The sequence below is a fragment of the Talpa occidentalis genome, unplaced genomic scaffold (genome assembly GCF_014898055.3).
Source record: "Talpa occidentalis isolate TD23 unplaced genomic scaffold, MPIMG_talOcc4v2.1 talOcc4.5, whole genome shotgun sequence".
Classification (NCBI taxonomy): domain Eukaryota; kingdom Metazoa; phylum Chordata; class Mammalia; order Eulipotyphla; family Talpidae; genus Talpa; species Talpa occidentalis.
In genome coordinates, this window is record NW_023604861.1 from 73,855,478 (window position 1) to 73,876,448 (window position 20,971).

A 20,971-nucleotide genomic window follows, 5' to 3' on the forward strand; every position below is an offset into this window, starting at 1 on the left:
GTGACAGTATTCTAGGATGAGATAGATCCTGGAAATCAGTATGTAGGGTCAGGAGTAAAGACCTAGAGTCATATCATAGTGGCAATAACAGTTGTATAACCCTGGACATGTCAGTCTCTGTAAGTTTTTGTAAAGTGGGAATAATACTATCTACCCTACAAGACAGTTATGAAGAAGAAATAAGAACAGAAAATGCATCTCTGTGCCAAGAACACAGTAACTTCTCAATAAATATCAGGCATTATTCTTATTTCTACTTTAACCTATAGTTTGCTCTTTTCCATGCTCCAGGCAGTCTGCCAGCTGAGGAGGAGATGAGTGAGGTGTTCAGCCAGAGACCATATTTTGAACATGTTCTGGCCTTCCATCTCCAGGAAACAATGCCACACTCGGGGACAGGCATACCACCCCAGGGCAGAGAGTAGTTACTCTCTAGTGCTATATGCCAGCAGAGCAAGGGGTAGAGAGAGGCCTCCAAATGTAGCCTGCCCTCAAGTGATCAAATACACCCTAACACTAGAAATACAATTGTTTCCAAAATGTGGTTTTGAAACTTGATAACGGCTTTAGATTCCAAACAAAAATCACTGCACCTGTTTTTCTTATGACATCAATGTATAAATAAAATGGGTTCACTGATCAAAAGCAAAGGAGGCCTCACACTTAGGTCCACTTCCCCATAGTCAATATCCCCAAACCCATGGAGTCTGAGCCTTCTGGTGGCCCACACAGTTGACTGCTGTGTGCTGCTGGGGAGAGGGATTATGAAGCAGGGGGTGTCCTTCCTTCTTCGCAGGGAGGACTAGGCTGTAAATGGGGTGAATGACAGAAAGAGGGGACACCAGGTGGTAACCCTGGCAAAGATGATATCATGATCCCAGTCCCAAGCTTTTTGGTCAGAGATGGGTCCTGTCCCATTCACCAGCCTGAGCCAAGAAGCCCAGGAATGACCACAGGCATATCCACACAAAGAGAACCACTTTAAAGGAAATTCTCTCAAGTTCCTGAGTTCTAAACTTTAGGGGAGTTTCTGAAAAAGAGTATTTGCATTTGAGTTTTTCCCCTCAGTGCAGTGAAGCAAGCAACAGGTAAAAACGAGGCACTCTGAATTAGGGTGTAAGAGGTTCTCTGTAAGTCTTAGAAGCCAGGGGGAAATCATTGCTTCCCCGTATCTCTCTGTAGGTTTTCCGGGTATCTGAGAGGAGAGGAGGGAAAGAATCAGGAGGAAAGCAAAAGCAAAAGAGACAGTGATGTCAGCTGAAGTGGCCTGTCTGTGTTACTATCTCAGCAAATTCAGGGAACTATCATGGGGGTGCTGGGGGGAAGAGTCGGGAGAATTACTTCCTCTCAGATCATCCTTACCAGGGATATTTGATTTGCAGTTGCTCCCTCCTCGGGCTTCCTGTCCTGCTCCTGCTTCAGGAATGACTTTGCCTGTGCAGGCTCAAAACAGCCCCTGCGCAAAGCTACTGCCAGTCCCCCAGCCCTGAGACATTCAGAGTCAACCTATGTCCATTCCAAGAAGTGAATTTGAATCAGAATGTGGCTGGAAGAAAAGAAATGGCAGCAGAATTGCTGAACACAGCAGATCTAATAAAGTGTGAGACCGAATTTGTACATCTCTAAACAGAACCAGAAACCCCTGATCAAAAGGGAAAATTAATAAGATTTCATCTTGTACAGAAAAAGAATGAACAGCATAAATAGCATCTTAAAAATGGAATCATCTTTACAGTCCAGAGTTATGTATAATTTCAGCCAATCCTCCCTTTACTTCATTGCTATTTCTCCACCTTTGAACTCAAAACTAAATATTCTCAGTAACAAGATTCAGGTCATGTGATTGGCTATCTGGATGCTATAGCAGGATGTGATGTGGCCTCGAAATTCAAATTAAGTGGGTGTTTCTCTTAAATCCTGTCCTGAGAATGGAACAGATTGTGGGTTCTATTTAAGTCATTTGAGATGAATTTGGTTTGATGAGTAGCTCTTTTTTATGCCCTTTAACTTTAAAAGCTGTCTTCCAGCAATTCTTGGTCCCTAAGTTTATTTCTATCATCAGAAGGGTGAAGTAAAGGAGGAATCCTTCCAGGTAGTGACCTAATTGTTCTCTCTCATCCGGATGCTGCTTAGAAACCCTTGAAATATAGGACATGCTTACATACTCCCCACTAGGACTGGCACAAAAACAAGTTTTTTATTTCATTCTTAAATCTTTCTGCAATGCACTATTTTCTTCCACTCCTGTTTCTGAATTTAGTAGGTCACAAGGGAGAGATTTGCAACTTGAAATCCTTCAGCACAGGACCTGAAGCCCGGGGTTCCAATCCTGGCTCTTCCACTACCTGCTTGGTTTCAGGAGTGGCCCCCACTTTTTCTTCAAGCTACATGATCTGAGGTCTTTTACCTAATCTCCTGGCCTTGTTGCCCTGATCTGTAACATGAATGATTGCTGTGGTTCCTTCTAGCTTTCATCTATCTTTGTCCTACTTCTTTTCTAGGAGAATTGATTCCATCGTGTGTCTACAAATGGTCTATAAAATTTAAATATTTCCTGAAGGTGTTTTTAAAAATATAAAGCAAGGGGAAAGGTAATGTGCTTAACAACAAGGTATCTTAATTTATACTAAGATAGGAAGGAAAACAACTTCTGTTTCTGAATTTTGCTGGAAGTGAGTTTTCATCTTAATAGAACCCTGCGGGAGTGCAAACTGAAAAACGCTGTGTCTGCTACAGAGCCAGAAGAAAGAAACATGATATTACTGTCTGCGGATTAAGAAATTTGACAGGATGGATCCTTGAAAAAAGGTGTGCTTTCAATAGTATTTGTTTTTGAATTTTTTACAGGCTCAGATTTACTCAAATTGTTTCTCTATACTTTTTTCCAAAAAGGAATCAAAGTTAGGTGTCATGTAAGAGGGGAAACAACCACCAACAAAAGACTTCATTTGGGACCTCCCTGGTGGCACTGGGGTTCAAGTCTCAGCGCTATCAAGCTAGCGCCAGCCACTGTGGCATGAGTTTGATCTCTGGCCAGGTTGCTATCCCACATGGCACAGCAGACCTCTCCTGTCTCACCCACTGCTCCACTCAGCAGTGTATTTCAGTAGATTCACCCATTTTCTGGTGACCCACTCTGTTTCTGGTGAATCCTCTCACCTCCCGCACCTCTGGCCTACATACCAGTTCTTGTATGCATAAATAAATAAAATAAATCTTTAAAAAAATACTTCATCTGATCCTCTCAATTGCTACTTTCTGGGGACACTGATATGTGAGATAAGAATTATTGACAAGAATCAACACTGACATTGAGAAAAAAATCTCTTAATATTAATAATCATCTTTTTCAAAATTAACCTCCCTACTTAATCCTCAAGAAAAGAAAATCACGCACAAAACTTGAAAGATACATTCACCACTTGAAAAGCTTGACTCTCATACAAATGCTCTTGAAAACTCCACACCAAAATACATAGGTAACATTCTAACGGGGCTTGAGGCACTGGATGAGACCTCAGTAGAATCCAACTTTGTTCTCCTTGCCTAACATTTTTCTTTAAACTAAACTAAGAACAGATTCTGATACAATTGTTTCTTTAGCATCACTGGTCTTCAAAAGACTGGGTGCTAGGAGCTGCAGGAACCACTGACTGCATCATGGACTCCAAAGTCTAGCAGACCTTTTTGTTTAATGTGACAGTCTGGACAGACCACAAAATTAATTTGCAAGACCAGGCTTGGGAGGGTAAAAACAATGTCTTTGCCTGGGCCCCGCCCCCTACCCCCAAGCACCCAGGACTGTGTCCTCTAATCTGTGCTCAGAACATGCTGGGCAACCAATTAATCTCTGCAATTTGAAGTTCCACTCCTGGGAGAGGCCACATTGAGGACCCCAATCAGATGTGTCTGTCCCTTCTGCTCCCACCACTCACAGGTAACCATAACTTTCACATATCATACAGGGAGATGTCTTCCCAAACCATCAATCTCACAGGGGGTTTTAATGTTTCTATGAATTTCAAAAATTCATAATAAATTTCATAATTTTTATTTTCTTTCAACTATAAAGGATGTGGGGAGAAGAACTTTTTTGTTTTTGTTTTTTAATAAGTAATCTATATTCTCCAAATTAGAGGGAATCACCCACTTTCTCCTCCATCAAGAAATGTCCACTTTTATGCAAACTCCAAGAAGAAATAAAAGGTGGAGGTGGCAACACAGAACAGAAATCCAAAAGTAGTGTACACCAAGTGTGGTGGTCCAAAGACAGATGTCCAAACCCCCATGGTGGTTCTGTTTCAGTTGGATTTCTCTTTTGAAGCACTGTTGTTCTAGGTCCAGGAAGGAGTTTTGCATGTACAGGGAGGATGCTGTCATGGAATCCCTTTATTTTCAACAGCACAGAGGCAGAGCATGGGGTTGGGACCATCTGTTTCTCCATGAAATAGCTTTTGTCTGGAAGTCCTATCTCACCTAAGTGAGAAGAGTCCTTGAGATCTCAAGGTCACCTATTCAATCAGTTATTTGTCATGAGAAAGCCACTGGGGAAGGGAGATGGCAAGGAGGGATGTTTGCTCCAAGTGCCCCTTTGCAGTGCACACAAGTGTTGGTAGGAGAGACAACTTCACATGCCCTTACCAATAAGTATCCTCACTGTGTGTGTGTGTGTGTGTGTCACATGTGCATGTGCACGAACACTAATGTGCTAACCTGGGAAGAGGCACCCTATGGAGAGACATCCCCTTTGCTCAGTGAGAGTTGAGAGGAATTAACTCTGGACAACACATCAGAAAACTCAGGTTCTCAGCTTCCCTGTTATTGCTGTGGTCCGGGCAAGCGCTTAACCTTGGTGAGCCTCAGCCTCCGCCTCCTCATTCACAGTGTGGATGTTGTGAGATCTGTCCCAATGAGGATCCAATGGAATAATGTCCATGAAAGCACTGTATAAAATGGGAGGCAGTACACTACTGTAAGGAATCATTATAGATGATGAATGAGCAGGAACGAATCCAGATGCCAATTATTTTGCTATCTTTTCACTAGGCTAGGTAACTAGCTAGAGGGTGAGTGGGTAAGACTTTCCCCACTTACATTCACAGCCAATATGTAAATCTATAATACACAGGTGTCTGAGTTCTATTATTTATAAACCTATTTTAATATGCTATATTGTTTCAAATTTTCCTCTGGATCTCCAGGCAATGGAAAACACCAAATTGAGAAAAGTTCTTTGCAAATGAACTGGGCCAGAAGTAATTTTTATCACTTGTTTGTAGACCTAACTTTCGTGTAGCTAATTTCTAAGGAATGGGGCACTGTCCTGATTACAATAGCGTCTTCTGATGTGAACCTCTTTTCTCCTGCAACGTTTTCCCTTGTAAAAACTGCCCCAAATTTCCTGATGTAATAATAAAGGAGTTTTATATGTGTTTGTTTGTTGGCATTAAGATATATTTGCTGAAGGTTTGGGAAACTAAAATTAGAATATTTAATAAGCAGCAAGTGCCATTTATCACCTTCTTTGGGATTTACCACTAACCCAGTGACGTTATCTTTCTTCAGCTAAATTAAAAGACAAATTCAAATCCTGCATGGTAGCCACCAAAAGCATATATTTGAAAAACAGAATTCAGCATGCCATATTATGCATTATTTAATGGTATGCAAATTATAAGTCAGACAGTTAGGAAAACCACACTTCAGCATTAATAAACAGCAACACTACTACTACATTAATTATGATATTGCTATGATTTATTCCCAAGGTTTGCATTTTGATTCTCCTTGAAAATTTATGCCATCTGATAAGCGGTAACCTATTTCCCCTCTACACCTCCTACCCATTCCTCAAATCTGTTTGTCCAACCCACCCGATGGATGCTGGATACAGAGATACAAAGTCACAAGAAGCTGCACTGTCTTATCAGCATTAATAATTAAAGAACAAACAAACACCGCCTAAAGCTCCAACATTTATTGTGTCAATGTTAAGCACACTTTTTAAAAGACAACATAGAATGTATAGAAACAAGGGGTTGGGGGACTCATGCTCATTTCCACAATACAGGTAATTAGGTTGGCTGGTTTCAAAAGGGCCAGGACGTCACTCAGGCCAGCGGTGGTCCACGGGCCGTCTATATGGGACTGATTCACTGTTCCAATGTGGGTCTGTTTTTTTGTTTTTACTTTTTATTAAAAAATATAAATAAAATGGCACTGCAGGCCCAGGCAGGAAGGACTCTGCAGGACTCTGTCTTCGCACAACGGCTCTTGGAGGCTACTGTCAGAAAACACCACAAACTAGCAGGATGACAGACCACGCTGACGTCGACTGGGCGGCTCACGTCCACCCCGCCCCTGGGGCTTCAAATTTTCTCAGAACTTAAGGGCTCTCGAGCTTCCATCCGAAAACTGCCACACATCTTGAGCTCTCTGGGTGCTACGCCGAATGGGGGTGTGTGAAGAACCTAGAAAGATGTTGGAGACAGAGGAGGAGGGAAAAAAAAAAAAGTACAGGTGTGACTTGGCCCAGTGATTTTCTCTTCTCTAACTAGCTTTCTTAAACTTAATTACTGCATTCAACCAAGCTTGTGCCACTGGCATCTTAAACATGATTCACTCAATCTCCCTCCCCCCCCACCCCATCTCTGACCTCCAAGTGTCTTTCCCGGACCTCCCTCCCTCCCCACCAAGGACCCAGACCCCCTACCCAATCATATGACAGTCCTAGTAAACTCGGGACACACCTGGAAGGAAACACTTTCCCTTATGACTGAGAAAACTGAGTAGGAAACAGTCCTTTGGTTGAGGAGAACAGGGGAGGGAGGAGGGAAGGGGGACATTTCCTTAAAATAATAATAAAAGTATAAAGAAACAAAAAATCAAAATTGATGTAAAAGCAGCACAACGAAAACATGAAATGTCATCAAGTTCAACGTCAAAGCAGCCAACGATTTACAAGAGGCGAACAAATCTCTGAAGAGAAAACCAGAACCCAAAATAGTTGCTCCCAAATGGCACCAAAAACTGCCTGTAGTTTCTTTCAAACATGCAGTTTTCTTTTCTTTTTTTCTCTTTTGTAAGGGGGAAAGGCAATGGTGAAGGGCAGAAGGGAGTGGTTATTCTCCTCCGGGGCTCCTCCCTTGCTGTGCACATTGACTTGAAGCAGCAGAGCTGGGAGTCCGGATGTGCCGAGGAAGAGGGCTACCACTGTGGCATTCCAGGCCTCGTTGCCATGGCGACCGAAGCTGGGGCCTGGGGCCTCCTCTCCCCAGACTTGGCGCCGCAGGAGGCCCAGGGTCTGGAGCTCAGCTGCTCTCCGCATCCCCCCCTGAGCAGTGGAGACCTGGGCTGAGGGGCCTGCTGTGTCCAGGTGGGCTCTGGAGAATCCCATTCCCAGTCCGGCCCTAAGTCACTCTCGTTGAGGCCCCTTTTGCTGATATCCCAGTCAGACCCCTTTGTCAGACCTGCCACCAATATTCAAAGCCCTAACAGACCAAGTAAAATAGAGCATGGGCATGGACCACGATCCAGGTATTTAAAAGCACAGCCCCCTATAGGTCTGGGGGGACAGGGCAAGTCCTGCTTTAGAAGATAGACTTGGGGGGAAATTGCTTAATTTGCCTTTTCTGCTGTCTTATAAAAGACCTGATAGATGCTCTCCCTTTAAGTAGTCTTTGCCACTTTACAGAAAGGAAAAACAGTATTTGGATCAACCATTGAGTTGTGTTCTGCCAAGTTTAGGTATTGAGTACCGTGACCCATGTGAACTGTGTTGGTCTCCTTTCCCATTTGAAAGGGAGGAATTAATTGCATCCCATCACCACAGATGACACTGGGAAATAGAGAGAGAGAGAGAAACAGGCCCATCCCCCTAAAGGCTGATTCACCGGCCATGTGTTTTAGTAAATGAAACAGCGGGCTAATGGGATAACAAGATGACAGCAAGCAAAAGTGCATACCCAACAGCCCATGTCTACAGTTTGTAGCTACAGCAGTCCTGGAAGAAATGTGCATCAACCCAGTTCCGTCTATGTGTTCTGATGTCCATTTCTCTAAAAATGGGTTCATTTATTCTTAATTGGGACAGCTGCAGGGCCTTAGGAGACACTTAGGAAAATTTGCTAAGTGGCTCGGACCTTTTAAAAGATAACAGTCTTTTCAAAAACATTTTTCCTAGCAGGTTTAAGGAACACTGCCAATCCCATCCTCATGCCAGCAAAATTCCCATAATTCTTTTTTAATGGGAAATTGTCTGATAAAAGAGAATGGGATGGTACATTCTTGAACACACCAGGCCCAGGGACAATGGAGTAAGAGCATCATAATGAAGAACACATGATTACCACACAGTCAATAAGAAATCGTGTGTGCGCGTTTGTGTGTGTATGTGGGTTTAAAAAAAAGAAATCTGTATTTCCTCCCTCACGCTCTGTGAGTAAATTGCTACAAGCAGGACAGATGAGTCCTGAGGCTTCTCATCTCCCTTTCAGGAAGATCGGAACTATCCCAGTACCTTCTAGCAAACTTTCAGTGTCTCTGCAAACAAAACACTTTGTTTCCTTATTTCTCCAATGAAATTACACCTAACCCCCCACTGCCACTGCCTTCTAAATTCTCACTCTCAGCATTATGAATACATACAGTATGTACTTATTGCATATACACAAATGGTATTTAAATAAACAGTTCTAGCACAGAATGCCCTGGGAAAAAAAGTCTACTACTTCACACTACCTGCCACTGCCACACAAATGAAGAACTAGCCAAGTGTTAACCTCACTTCTCAACAATCTTTAAAATGTGTTGGTTTCGGTCCTTTTGTGTGTCCTAAACAAAGAGAGAAGAGTAAATGGTCTCAGGATGGACGTAGTACATGAACGGGGAGGGTTTCTGGCTTACAATCTATGAGAAGTAGTATTTGCTGTATTCCTGTTTATGAAGTTGCTCTCAAAATGAAGAAAAAAGAAATAGTTTAAGCATCAGTTTGGGTAAGTGGCGAACACTGCACCGATACAACAGGGATGTCACATAAACCTACTTGAGAATTTTGAAAAATGTTAATGTCCTTAGTATTTCCTTATCAAAATACACCATGACTTCCTCCTATGGTTGGAAATGGTTTTTTTTTGTTAGTTTGTTTTTGTTTTTTTGTTATTTTACATGAAGGTTGTTAATTTTAGGGAACTGGATACAAGCTGGCATTTATAAGTTATATTCCGGTTGCCTAAGTTCCAGGTTTCCATTGTTCACTCAGTCTCAGGAATATTTTATAAGAGGGTTTCAATAAGTCAGGAGACTAAGTACCCTGAAGAAACTGTCTCCCAATAAATTTATTTAACTTTGGGACCATGTAAATCAAGCATAATCTGTGATTTATCACCAGCTGTTTGCACCCCTCCCCACCCCCCATTTGATTTAAGAAATTTGAACATACAAGTATACAGTATCCACCATCAATTCTGTCTGTCACGATGCAAAACCTAATTACACTAAGAGCATCGTATATTGAGAAATTAAAATGAATACTGTATATAAAACCTGCACAGCTGCACTCACAGCTCCTAATAAAAGAGTAATAGGGACACACAGCGGTTTTATGGATAGTTAATATGGTGGAGCGGAAGTCACCACGTCTAAAACTAGCATGGCACTGGGGAATATTTCTATTCTCTCTGTCTTGAACAGCATTCTGGATTCAGTTGGGAAGACACCTAATCCAAAACACATAGGTCTCCTCTCAGCTCACTGCCTAGTATTAGGTTCTGCAAGGTACCTGCCCCCCATCCATCCCAGCTTCTGTGCATGGTCCCCCAAATCCTCTCCTCCCAGTTTTCCGCTGCCTCCACTCTGTTTCACACCCAAATGGAAGTAAAAAAAAAAAACCAACTTTCTCTTTATTTGCGAAAGATGAAACTATTCTTGTCTCAGATGAAAGGCATTACATGAAAAGGCCACCTCACAGGCAGTAGGGCATAAGAACTGAGCAACAAAAAAAATGCTACCACAAGAAGACAACAGAATGGCTTTTGTTTTGGTTTTTACAAAAATAAGAACAATGTTGTATCCATTCATCTACACTGGAAACAGGGAGACAGTATCACAAAGGTATGTGTTTTAATAAAGCAAATAGATGCTGCAACATGCAGTATTTGTAAAACTGACAACACAGATTTCTAAGGAGAGGTTTTTAAGTAGACCTGACTTGCTTTTCAAAGACGACGTTTCATTTTGTAAGTCTGTTGGTCGATCAAAGGATAAGTGAAGGGTATTCCCACCCTCGTTTGCCATCAGCCAGAAACACCCTACAAAAACACCTAAAACATCTGTCCTGTCTAGGGTCCCTAGAATCTCAGATTCACAAGGCAAACACCACCATACATCTCAGGAAATCAGTGGCTGATTCCACAGATCTGGCAACTTCTGGGTAAATACCTTGTTACCACTTCCTTTCTTTTCTCTCTCTCTCTCTATTTATCTGATGCCTTTGTTTCTGAATTTTTATATAGGGGGTGGGTGGGATGTTATTTTTGGTATGAGGAAAGACTCATGTGGAAATGAAAGAGCTGTTTTTTTTTTTTTTTTTTTTTTAAATAAACCTCTTGTTACATTATGTCCTAAGACAGGGCAGGGATGGGAGAATAGAAAAGAACTTTCAGACAACAAGGACAGCAAAAAATCCAAAGGAAATAAAAGTTTAAGAAGCTATTACCAGTAAGTTTTTTCATTTATATCTGAATGAATTATGGGTAAGAGATTAAGGGAAAGTTTTAAACGTCAGACTGAAAACACCTTGCATTTCTTGAAAATTATCCTAGAACACTAAAATCTAAAAGCTATTTCCATGATTTGAGATATGTCTATTTTAATATAGTAAGTACTTTATCTTCCTTTAGGGTATAATACACGCATCAAAATGCCCATAGAAATAATCCTGAAAAAGACTGACTGGCCTTCTCTCAAAACCTGTTATTTTCTTGAAAGTAATTTACAGAGTGTGTCAAATGAGGACACAAGAAGCTTACATTGTGTACTTTAATTTTTTTTATTTTTTTCAATAAAGGGACAAAATGGGTGTATGAACAGGTTAATGCAGACAACTGCCAAAAAAACACAGACAGTGGTTTTTCCAATAGAACTTAACAAAGACCAGAAACAAATACAATAAAAAGCCAGGTTGTAATGACCTTTGGTCATCCAAATAAAAAAAATAAAAACAAAGAAAAATAAAAGATCAAATTAAGTGCCTCTGTTTTGAACAGGGCACATAAGCAATAATAAATAGTGACTCCCATAGTAAAAGATAAAATTTCAAGTTACGACAAACAGCTTTCATTACAGGAATAGAAAAGGCCAATAACAAAATATTCTGCATTGCCATTTACAAAAAAGTATTGACTAAAGCGGGCTTTCTCTTTAATATGCTTTGCATATGAAATTCTTTCCAATCTAAATATAAAGCACCATTTAGTTTTTGGCAATGAAAAAAACTGCAAAACATTGTTTTTTTTTTTCCTTTTTTTTTCTTTCTTTCTTTTACTGCATATGAAGGTAAGATGCTGGAATGTAGGGTGATAGAAGGAAAGGGACAAAAAGCACACTACATAACAAACCAACGTTATTAGCTTGCAGTACTGCATACAGTATGGCAGCAGGAAAAAGGAACCAAAAAGGATATGTACAACCCCTCTGACAGCCAGCCGTGTGACATTCTAGCAGGCTCCCCCAAACCGCCATTATATGGCTTCTCATCTGTACAATGTCACACTTTTTTGTTTCTCTCTTTTTTTTTTTGAAGCATACAAATAATTTGCACTATATTATCCTGCCAAATTAAAAAAATATACTGTGGCAGCCTGTCTTTTTTTTTCCACTACCAAAAAAGGTACATTGATACCTTTTAAGAGAACAAGCAACAGTTAAAAATACAAGCTTCAATATAAATACTATAGTGCCTAACACTAGATGAACATTTAATTCAAATACCATTCTAGAAATACAGAAAAAAGACCATAAATGTGTTTTAGCATAGGAATCAACATGAGTGTGCATTTTCCTATATTTAAGTACTATATAATCTTAAACCTTTCCCCAATGTATGTTTTTTTTTTTTTTTACAACCTGAAGAGCGGTGTGTATCCAAGGCATAGAATTTCCACTACCATTTTTAAATGGATAACAAGTCTTGTAACACCACCAAGACAATGGAACCCTAAAATGCAGTTCCCCCCTAAACATAATGAAGTGTTTTTTTAAAAAATTTTTTTCTTAACATTTATATTTAAAAAAGTTTTGTACAAAAAAATCCTTGCACTGTAGAAGCGAAAGCAATCATTCATTTCTATGTTAAGTGTATTCTGTTTTCCATTCACAGCGCTTGCAATGTTGAGTCCAAGTAAGTAAGCTCATTAGTCAAGTAAATGGCTGGCAAAGTTTTTTTTTAGTTTTTTTTTTTTTTAAATGCTCATCAATGAGATTGTGTTCAATTTTTTTTTTTTTTCAGCATTCTTGCAACTTTTCCCTTAAGTATAGACCTGTAAACTGGGAAAATTGTACAGTGCACTTAATTGTCCTATCTGAGCAGGTTTATTTTATACTCAACCTCTGTATCTCTGATTAGAGAAAAGATACAGATAATACAGGCAGAGTCAAGTGCTATTTGAACACCAACTGGGGCAGATGCTAGCTTAATAAAAAAGAAAAACTTAAAAAAATAAAATTAAAAACAATGAATCCTCTTCCATGTTAACACAAATAGCACACAGTGTATGGAAAAGAAATGAAGTACAACTTTTAGGGAGCACAGACATATATACTGCTACTCTTAAAATTCTCTTCTTTTTTAAGAATGTCACATTAAACGCAAGTCTTAAGAATTCATAGTTAATCATCATTGTATCAATATTAGCTTATACACCTGTTCTAGTTTAAAATGGCAAACAGTACCACGTTGTGCTAATAAATCACATATTTTTTTCCTCTGTTACCCTCTGTCAAACCTTATTGTCAGCCTCTTCTTTTTAATATGGTATACAAGATCTTAAAGTTTATTGTTTGATTGTCCATTTGACAACCAAGTGGATCTGGATCTATTTCTTTTGGTGCCAGATTTTTTTTTTTAAAGACATTACTTAAAACAAGCATCTTCATAAAATGAATTCCTTACTAATGTATTTAATCGTGTTCCAGGGCTTTTGCACGTTTCACATTCAATTTAATCATCATTTAAAAAAAATAAAACTTTGGGCAAAACAGCCCTTTTCTTTTAAGCTCTCACCAGGAGCAAAATAGCTTTTATACTGGTATAATCAGTTTTGCTTACAAGATTAAACTAAAGGGAAAATGATGATTAACTAGGACATAATGGGTCATATTTTTAGGTAGCCATTGTTGTGAGAAATACAATATAGAATTATATGCTAGGTCCTAAGGTTTATCACCTCACCCAATGCTGAATTAAGCTACGAGTTTATAACAAGTACAAAGAACCATCAACGTGGTTTTAATAGATCCAAGGCACTCATTTTAAAACCAAATGATAGAATAAACTGGTTTTGTTTTTCTGTTAATATGTCAATTCAAGGCCCTTTTTTCCTCTCCAATTTTGATACTTTTAACCCTTTAGAGACAGACACTTAGCTCACGGAGATTTTTTTTTTTTTTCAGAGCTCTCTGTTCCGTCTATAGAGGGTTAATCCAAAGACTGTTTTTCCTCCTCACATTATAAAATAAAACTATACATGATATGTATTACAGAATGTATGCAGCATGGTCTTTTTCTCTCTCTCTCTCTTTTTCTCTCAGAACGGAACTGGAAACAGCAACATGTTTGCTCAGCAACGAATCAGGGACAATTTAAAATAGCCATAACATACCATACATGCTGTCTAAGTTTAAAAAAAAACATACACAACATGTAAATTATTGCACAAGAGAAAGGCTCAAAGTTTGCGTAAAATGCAATAGTATTGCCCCATACACATCATGCATTCAAACGGTGAGAACACAAAGGAAAAAAAGAAAAAGAAAAAAGAAAAAGAAAAAAAAAAACAGGTGCTGGTGACAAGCACTCTCATCGTCTTAGCTTCCGTTACTTCTGTTTGTTTGTTTGTCTGTTTGTTTAAATCACATGGGACTAGAAAAAAATCCTACAGGGAGTGGGACTGGAGGGCGACGGGGAAGGGGGGGTGGTGAAAAAAGGGGGTGTCGGGTGGGAGTGAGGGAGGGGTATTAATATACCTCTATTCAGTTTTTATATCATTATTCAACACTCGATCACTGTGCCATTTTTTCATGTGTTTCTCCAGGGTACTGTACACGCTAAAAGGCATCTTACAAATTTCACATTTGTAAACGTCCTTCCCCACCTGGCCATGCGTTTTCATGTGCCTGGTGAGCTTGCTACTCTGGGCACAGGCATAGTTGCACAGCTCGCATTTATAAGGCCTTTCGCCCGTGTGGCTTCTCCTGTGGACAGTGAGATTGCTACAGTTCTTGAAGACTTTCCCACAGTACTCACAAGTGTCGCTGCGTCTGCCCTCTTTTGAGCTGGGCCTGCCCGGGCCCGGACCACTAATATGGGGCGTGCTCCCTCCACTTCCCGTGCCGCTGCGCCCCGAGATCCCTCCGTCCAGCTCCCCCGGCGGCGTGGAGAAGCGCAAGCTCCCGTTCTCGGAGGAGTGCTCAGACGAGGAGGCGAAAGGCGATTGTCTGGAGTCTCCGAAGCTAAGAAAGGGATCTTTGAGCTGCCTGGAGGCCGCGTAGCCGGCGAGCCACTGCGAGTACACGTTCTCCGTGTTGGGCATCGCGGCCGGGGGCAGGTCGAACTCCTTCTCGAGCTTGATGCGCTTGGAGAAGGGGCTCAGCGAGCTGGGGCTGCCCAGCAGCAGCTTTTTGGACAGGCCCCCCGAAGCCGACTCGCCCGGGGAGCAGCCGCGGCCGTTAACAGTGCCATCGTCTATGCGGTCCGACTCGCCGGCCACCGAGTCTTCGTCGCAAGTGTCCCTGTGGCCCTCGGCCTCGGCCAGGTGGCCGCGCTTATGCTTCTCGCCCAGGACCTGGTGGAAGGCCTCGCTGAAGTGCTGCATGGAGCTGAGCACCATGCCCTGCATGACATCGGGCAGGGCGCGGCCCTCGTCGCCCACGCCCACCACCGCGCCCCGCGAGCTGTTCTCGTGGTGGCGCGCCGCCTCCAGGCTCAGCCCGAAGCCGTAGTCCACCCTCTCGCTCTCGGTCAGCTCCTCCTCCTCCTCTTCCTCCTCTTCCTCCTCTTCTTCCTCGTCCTCCTCTTCCTCCTCGTCCCCGTTCTCCGGGATCAGGCTGGGGTCGTTCTCGCTCTTGAACTTGGCCACCACGGACTTGAGCGCGCTGCTGGCGCTGCCCACCAGGTCGCTGGTGCCAGGTTCCGGGGAGCTGGCGGTGGAGAGGCCGTCGTCGGACTTGACGGTCATCGGGGACGACTTGTGCATGTGCGTCTTCATGTGGCGCTTCAGTTTGCTGGCCTGCGTGCACGCGTGGTCGCACAGGTTGCACTTGTAGGGCTTCTCGCCCGTGTGGCTGCGCCGGTGCACCACCAGGTTGCTCTGAAATTTGAACGTCTTGCCGCAGAATTCACAGGACTTGGACTTGACCGGGGGCTGGGAGGGAGGAGGGGCGGATTGCAGAGGAGGGAGGGGGGGCGTCGCCAGGAAGGGCGGCTTGCTACCTGGCTGGAATGGTTGCAGTAACCTTTGCATAGGGCTGGGCCGGCCTGGGGACAGCGGTGGGCTAGACGTGTTCCCTGCCAGCTCTCTAAGTCTCCTAGAGAAATCCATGGCGGGAGGCTCCATAGCCATTGGATTCAACCGCAGCACCCTGTCAAAGGCACTCGGGTGATGGGTGGCCAGGGCCATCTCTTCTGCCCCCAGGCGCTCTATGCGGTGGGGGTCCAAGTGATGTCTCGGTGGTGGACTAAACAGGGGGGGAGTGGGTGGAAAGCGCCCTTCTGCCAGGCCGGAAGCCTCTCTCGATACTGATCCTGGTATTCTTAGCAGGTTAAAGGGGTTATTGTCTGCAATATGAATCCCATGGAGAGGTGGCTGGGAAGGACATTCTGCACCTAGTCCTGAAGGGATACCAACCCGCGGGGTCAGGGGACTTCCGTGTTCGCTTTCTAAGTAGATTCTTAATCCATGAGTGTTCTGTGCGTGTTGCAAGAGAAACCATGCACTGGTGAATGGCTGTTTGCAAGTTGTACATGTGTAGCTGCTGGGCTCATCTTTACCTGCAAAATAATACAACACCAACATCAATGTTTAATCACGGGGAGGGCATCTGCAATTGCTTACTTATGTTCCACCTCCAGCCTTCCCTGCCCCCAGCCCTCAACCCCAGGTCCAAAACTCTCCGTGGATATATCCCCGGTGCCTAGATGGTTGCTGGCACCCTCTAATGGCTGGTGCCCAATAATTATTTGTCGAGTCAGTCTTCCTGCCATTTAATTCAGTCCTGAGAATCTCCAAAGCAGAAACATCTAGACCAAGTCACGCTTAAGGATGAGATCCCCTATAGTCTAGGGAACCTCGATAATCATCTTCTGAACATTGGTTTGGGGAGCAAACCATTTCATCTCTGTGCCTCCATTTCCTCATCTGTTAAGTGAGGGATCTGGGCAAGGTGACCTCAGAGAAACTGTTCTGCTTCTGAAAGCCCATGGTTCCAGCCACTCCACCTCAGGCCCCCTGGGTCACAGATGAACTTCCTAAATAGGCTATCACTTATTTCAGAGATATCACAAAAGAGAAGGTCAACTCATTACAATTCTCTGTGGCCTCAGAGATGCTTTTAATCTGAGCCCAAAATGCACTGATTGTGGGTGTTGTTAAATATGAGAAGTTACACAAAATAACTCTGCAGATGCAAGACTAGCAACATTCTCTCATCTCAATTCAGAGAGCCCCAATTCTAGATCTATCACACCCCACCGGGTCTCCCATTTTTATCTCAAGGAATGTTGCAGAAAGTCTCAAAAGAGAAATTTAATTTGGATTTAACTGGTAGTTTCAAATCTTCAGGAGCTGTTCCCCCAGTCAAACAAATGCGAGTCTAGAGAAGTCAGGAGGAGTGGCTGGCGCAGGCTCCAGCAGACACAGCATCCTAGCTTAAGAACAGTTAAAGCCGCCAGCACCATGATGGGCAGCAGGCTGAGAAATGCTACACTAGCCTCCTCCTCATTATTTTGAGAGGCTAACAACGTGAACCAAATTATACAACATCCTGCGCCCTCGGCTGAGCCTCAGCTCCAGTTGAGAAAGAAACAGAAAGATACAGTTCAGCTAGTCAACTCTTTGGCCAGTAGCCAAGCAGTCTGGAGAAGGGCCCTGCTTAAGTCACATTATTTCTCTCTCGCTGAAAAGAACCCGAGAGTGGTAAATGCCACTTTGGCAAAGAGGGGCCAGCTTGACTTCACAATTATTCATTTTTGGAGATAGCTAAATTAAAAAACATATATACACCAAGGGAGTAACTCACAGTTTTCCAGTCAACTGCAGCAATAAAGAGGGCGCAAATGTTGGTGGCCAAAGGACAGGATGAGAACAATTGATAACTTCCCAGGGATTGCAAAAAAGATGGTGTGTGAAATACAAATGAGAACTAACAAACTTTCGCCCCTCTTTTAAAAGAGGGGTCAGGGGAGTTCCTTCAGGACCCTGCTAGTATTTGTCAGTAACTTTAAAAAGGGAAAAAATTCACCATGGAGCTAAAGAGTGGGAATGAGGAATTAATCAATTATGATTCCTCCATTTAGCAAGGCAGAAAGAAAAGCTGGCAGGGTCTTCTCAGGAGCCCTAAACACTCTATTCCAAAACAAGCCAGCCTCACTGAAGCACTTGTCTGAATAATGGACTCCCCGCCCTGACCTTGTAATTTACTTTACAATGCATTTATAATCTCACTCAATATATCCCACTCCTGGGTAAATCTCTTTAACAAGATTAGATGATAAGATACCAAAATTAGGTTTCAAACATTTGCCTAATGCGGAGGGGGAAAAAAAAAAAAGCAGAAAGATTTTGAAAGAAAACGCTGACATTAGTATCACATTATCTGCCTATTTTTGTTTGCCTCCTCTCTTCAAAGGGAAATAAAAAGCATCATTGAGAGTATTTTCATAAATTTTTTGTTGTTGTTGAACAATGACTTGGGTCCTAAATAGGCTGGAAAAAAAACGATCTAGTTCCCACTCCCGTGACCCTCTGTGGCTTTCTCCTCTCCCTCTCTAGGACTCTGTGTTATTATCATACATTTAGCTTGACAATCTGAATTGGGTAAGTAAAAAGGAGATTTGTCAGCTGAAACAAGTCCTTAACACTTTCATCACTCCAAATGTCTTAAAACCATATTTTACCTTATAATATTCTATTGAAACCCGGGCTTAGACCCATAATTAGCAATGTGGGGTTCACAGGCACCACGAAGGTGGCCATTGATAAATGTTGGAATCTATAACCCTCCATCAAGGATCTCATCTGTGTTCTTTCAAAAAGACTTAAATGAGCAAAACCCAGTTTATTTTGCTGTCCTGAGCTTCTTAAAATTTATTTCAACACTAGTTATGTGATCATACTATAATATGTTATCGCTGTGCTGTCACCCTCCCCTCTGTCATACATCAGGTCAGAGAAAATGGCATTTTATCTTATAATGAGCATACAACATACAGTTTTCACTATCGCATTTTAGTATTCCCATCAACTAGATATTCTAGATCATGAGGGCAGCTAGTGTAATCATAATGTCAATGAGAAGGGCTGTTACGATTGAGACTAAAGATTACATGGAAAGAGCTGCTTTGAAACTGGTAATTATTACCAGTCCACTAATAGCAAATGATGCATTACAGTTTCACCATATAATCTGTATTTCACTCAGCTCATGCCAGTGCACCATATTATATTACAGTGCTCACAGATTCTAAATTCCTAAACTGCAGTCATCAATAAATGTGTTACTTGCCATAATTTGTGAAATTACTTTGTTCATAACATCTTTGATGGTTCAGAAAGACCAGAATTGATTTCCTGCGTGGCAAAATTAGGGCTACATTGATTTATTGACGTGTAAAATATAATAATATTCTTCATTTACTCTGATGAAAATCAACTTCTCAATTTGAGAGCCTCATTGGGCATTCACAGGGATTGTTTTGATTTAGAGCAATAAACTGAGGCCTGGCCCCAAGCATGGGAACCTGAGGCATTGAAACAGTTAAAATCCCCTACCAGCTCCCCTGCAAGCTTCCCTGCCAGCTTTTATTTTATTTCCTTTTACTGTATGGGAAGGAATGACCACGTTTTTAGCTGACCGCTGGTTAGAAAGTCATGTCATCCAAGCCTTAGGATCTAGAAGAACAAGGAGGTCTGGTCCTGGACCCCGTCTCTATTTACTAGCTTGTGGCTCTTGGATAGTCGTTTAATTTTTCTGAGACTTAGGTATCCTATCTGTGAAATGAGCAGAAAAACAGTACCTTAAAGAACTGTGAAGCTCACGTGACAGGTGTAGATAAAAGCCCTCTGTAAACTATCAGGTCCAATGGGAACATGAGTTTTCATTACCACCAGGCTTGCATAGTTATCTAGTGTGATGACTAACCACATTACACACCCAGAATGGCTTCCAGAGGAAAGTCCAGAATCAGAATCCAGGCCTTAGCCCAGGCTGAGGGGAGGTTGTGGTTGGAGGGAGGCCAGAGGGGGTGATTTTAAGTCAGGTGACAGAGATCCACCAGGTGGAGGCCACAGGTAGGTGCTGAGTGCCCTGAAAGCTAAGGTTAGGGACCCAGAGGGCAGCGGGGTCTATCTGGAACCCCACAACTCATTTCCACATACCTCGTTCTGGTCACTCCTAAATTGGTCCTGCCAGCGTGGGCACTAGGACACTCTACGCCCTCCCCTGGGCAGCGGAGTGGAGGAGGAGACAAGTGTTCCAGATCTGACACCTGGTTCCCCACTCCTCAAATCAGACTCCTTGCCCTCAGGAAGGTCAAGCAGAAGGGAGAACTAAACTGCTTGCCAGTCCAGCAGCCCTTGGCCTGTCCATTCCACCCTCCTCTCAGATGCCCAGCTCCCTTCCTTTACCTTCCCTCCAAGGGTGGCTCTGTTCCCACAGTCAAGTGGGGCCCCAGGCACCCCCAGCAAAACCGGGAACACTCTCCCCACCCAGCCAGCATGCTGGGACTTGAACCCGCGAGTCCAGCCCCTACACTCCGCAATCTGTGACCTAACCCAGGCTTGGGCCCAGTTAGATGTTGGGAGAAGGGTGAGGGCAAAGAAGGTGCTTTTAACCCTTGCACCACCCAGCCCTCAGGACCAGAGGGCTTGTGAAATGCACACAATACCTCTTTGTTATCTAGGATTACCCAGGAGTTCACGAAAATAAACAACTGGCTTTGAATTTGGTCTCCCGCCACTTGGCCTGCCCTGTAGACACATTCACAGATGTGGGTCTAGGTTACCTCCCATAGAAAAACCAGTCCCCACTTATTGCCCAAACTCCTGCGCCTTGCTCTTGTTATTCTCTTTCCATAACACTTCCCCCCCACACACCTGTTTGTTTTTTTTTTTACTTTCCGCCAAGAGGTTATTTACTTACAAAATAAAAATACTTCCCTTAAATAAAAATTAGATGTCATACTTCTTTTTCTTGAGTCTGCTTTTCTGTGTTTGGGGTGGACTCAACACCCCTCTCCCTCTAATCTGACTTTTTAGTCATGCATGATTCATACCATTTATTCTTACATAGAGAAGCAAACATCTTTCAAAAACATTTTTATAAGCATATAAGTCTAAATTTCATAAAACAATGATCTTCATTATAAAAGTTGGCTTGAATAAACAAATGGACGTGGTGGTGGTATCTTTAAATTTTAGTAAAACTAGGTAAAAAACAAATAGGAAATTAATATAGACACACACATCTATAATGTACAATG

At 42.5% G+C, this 20,971-nt stretch overlaps 1 protein-coding gene across 9 annotated transcripts in view; it reads right to left on the reverse strand.

Annotated features, from left to right (window-relative positions):
* Positions 1–4,315: 4,315 nt before the first annotated feature.
* BCL11A (BCL11 transcription factor A) overlaps positions 4,316–20,971 on the reverse strand; it is a 98,157-nt gene continuing 81,501 nt past the window's right edge. For 3 of the 9 annotated variants that reach the window (XM_037527438.2, XM_037527437.2, XM_054701571.1), the window contains one exon: positions 10,889–16,264. In XM_037527438.2, the coding sequence (XP_037383335.1) occupies positions 14,244–16,264 (2,021 nt within the window). In that variant the 3' untranslated portion in view covers positions 10,889–14,243. Of the gene's footprint in view, positions 6,471–10,888; positions 16,265–20,971 lie in introns of those variants that run through there. The other 6 variants (XM_054701574.1, XM_037527439.2, XM_037527441.2 and 3 more) reach the window with 4 other exon arrangements.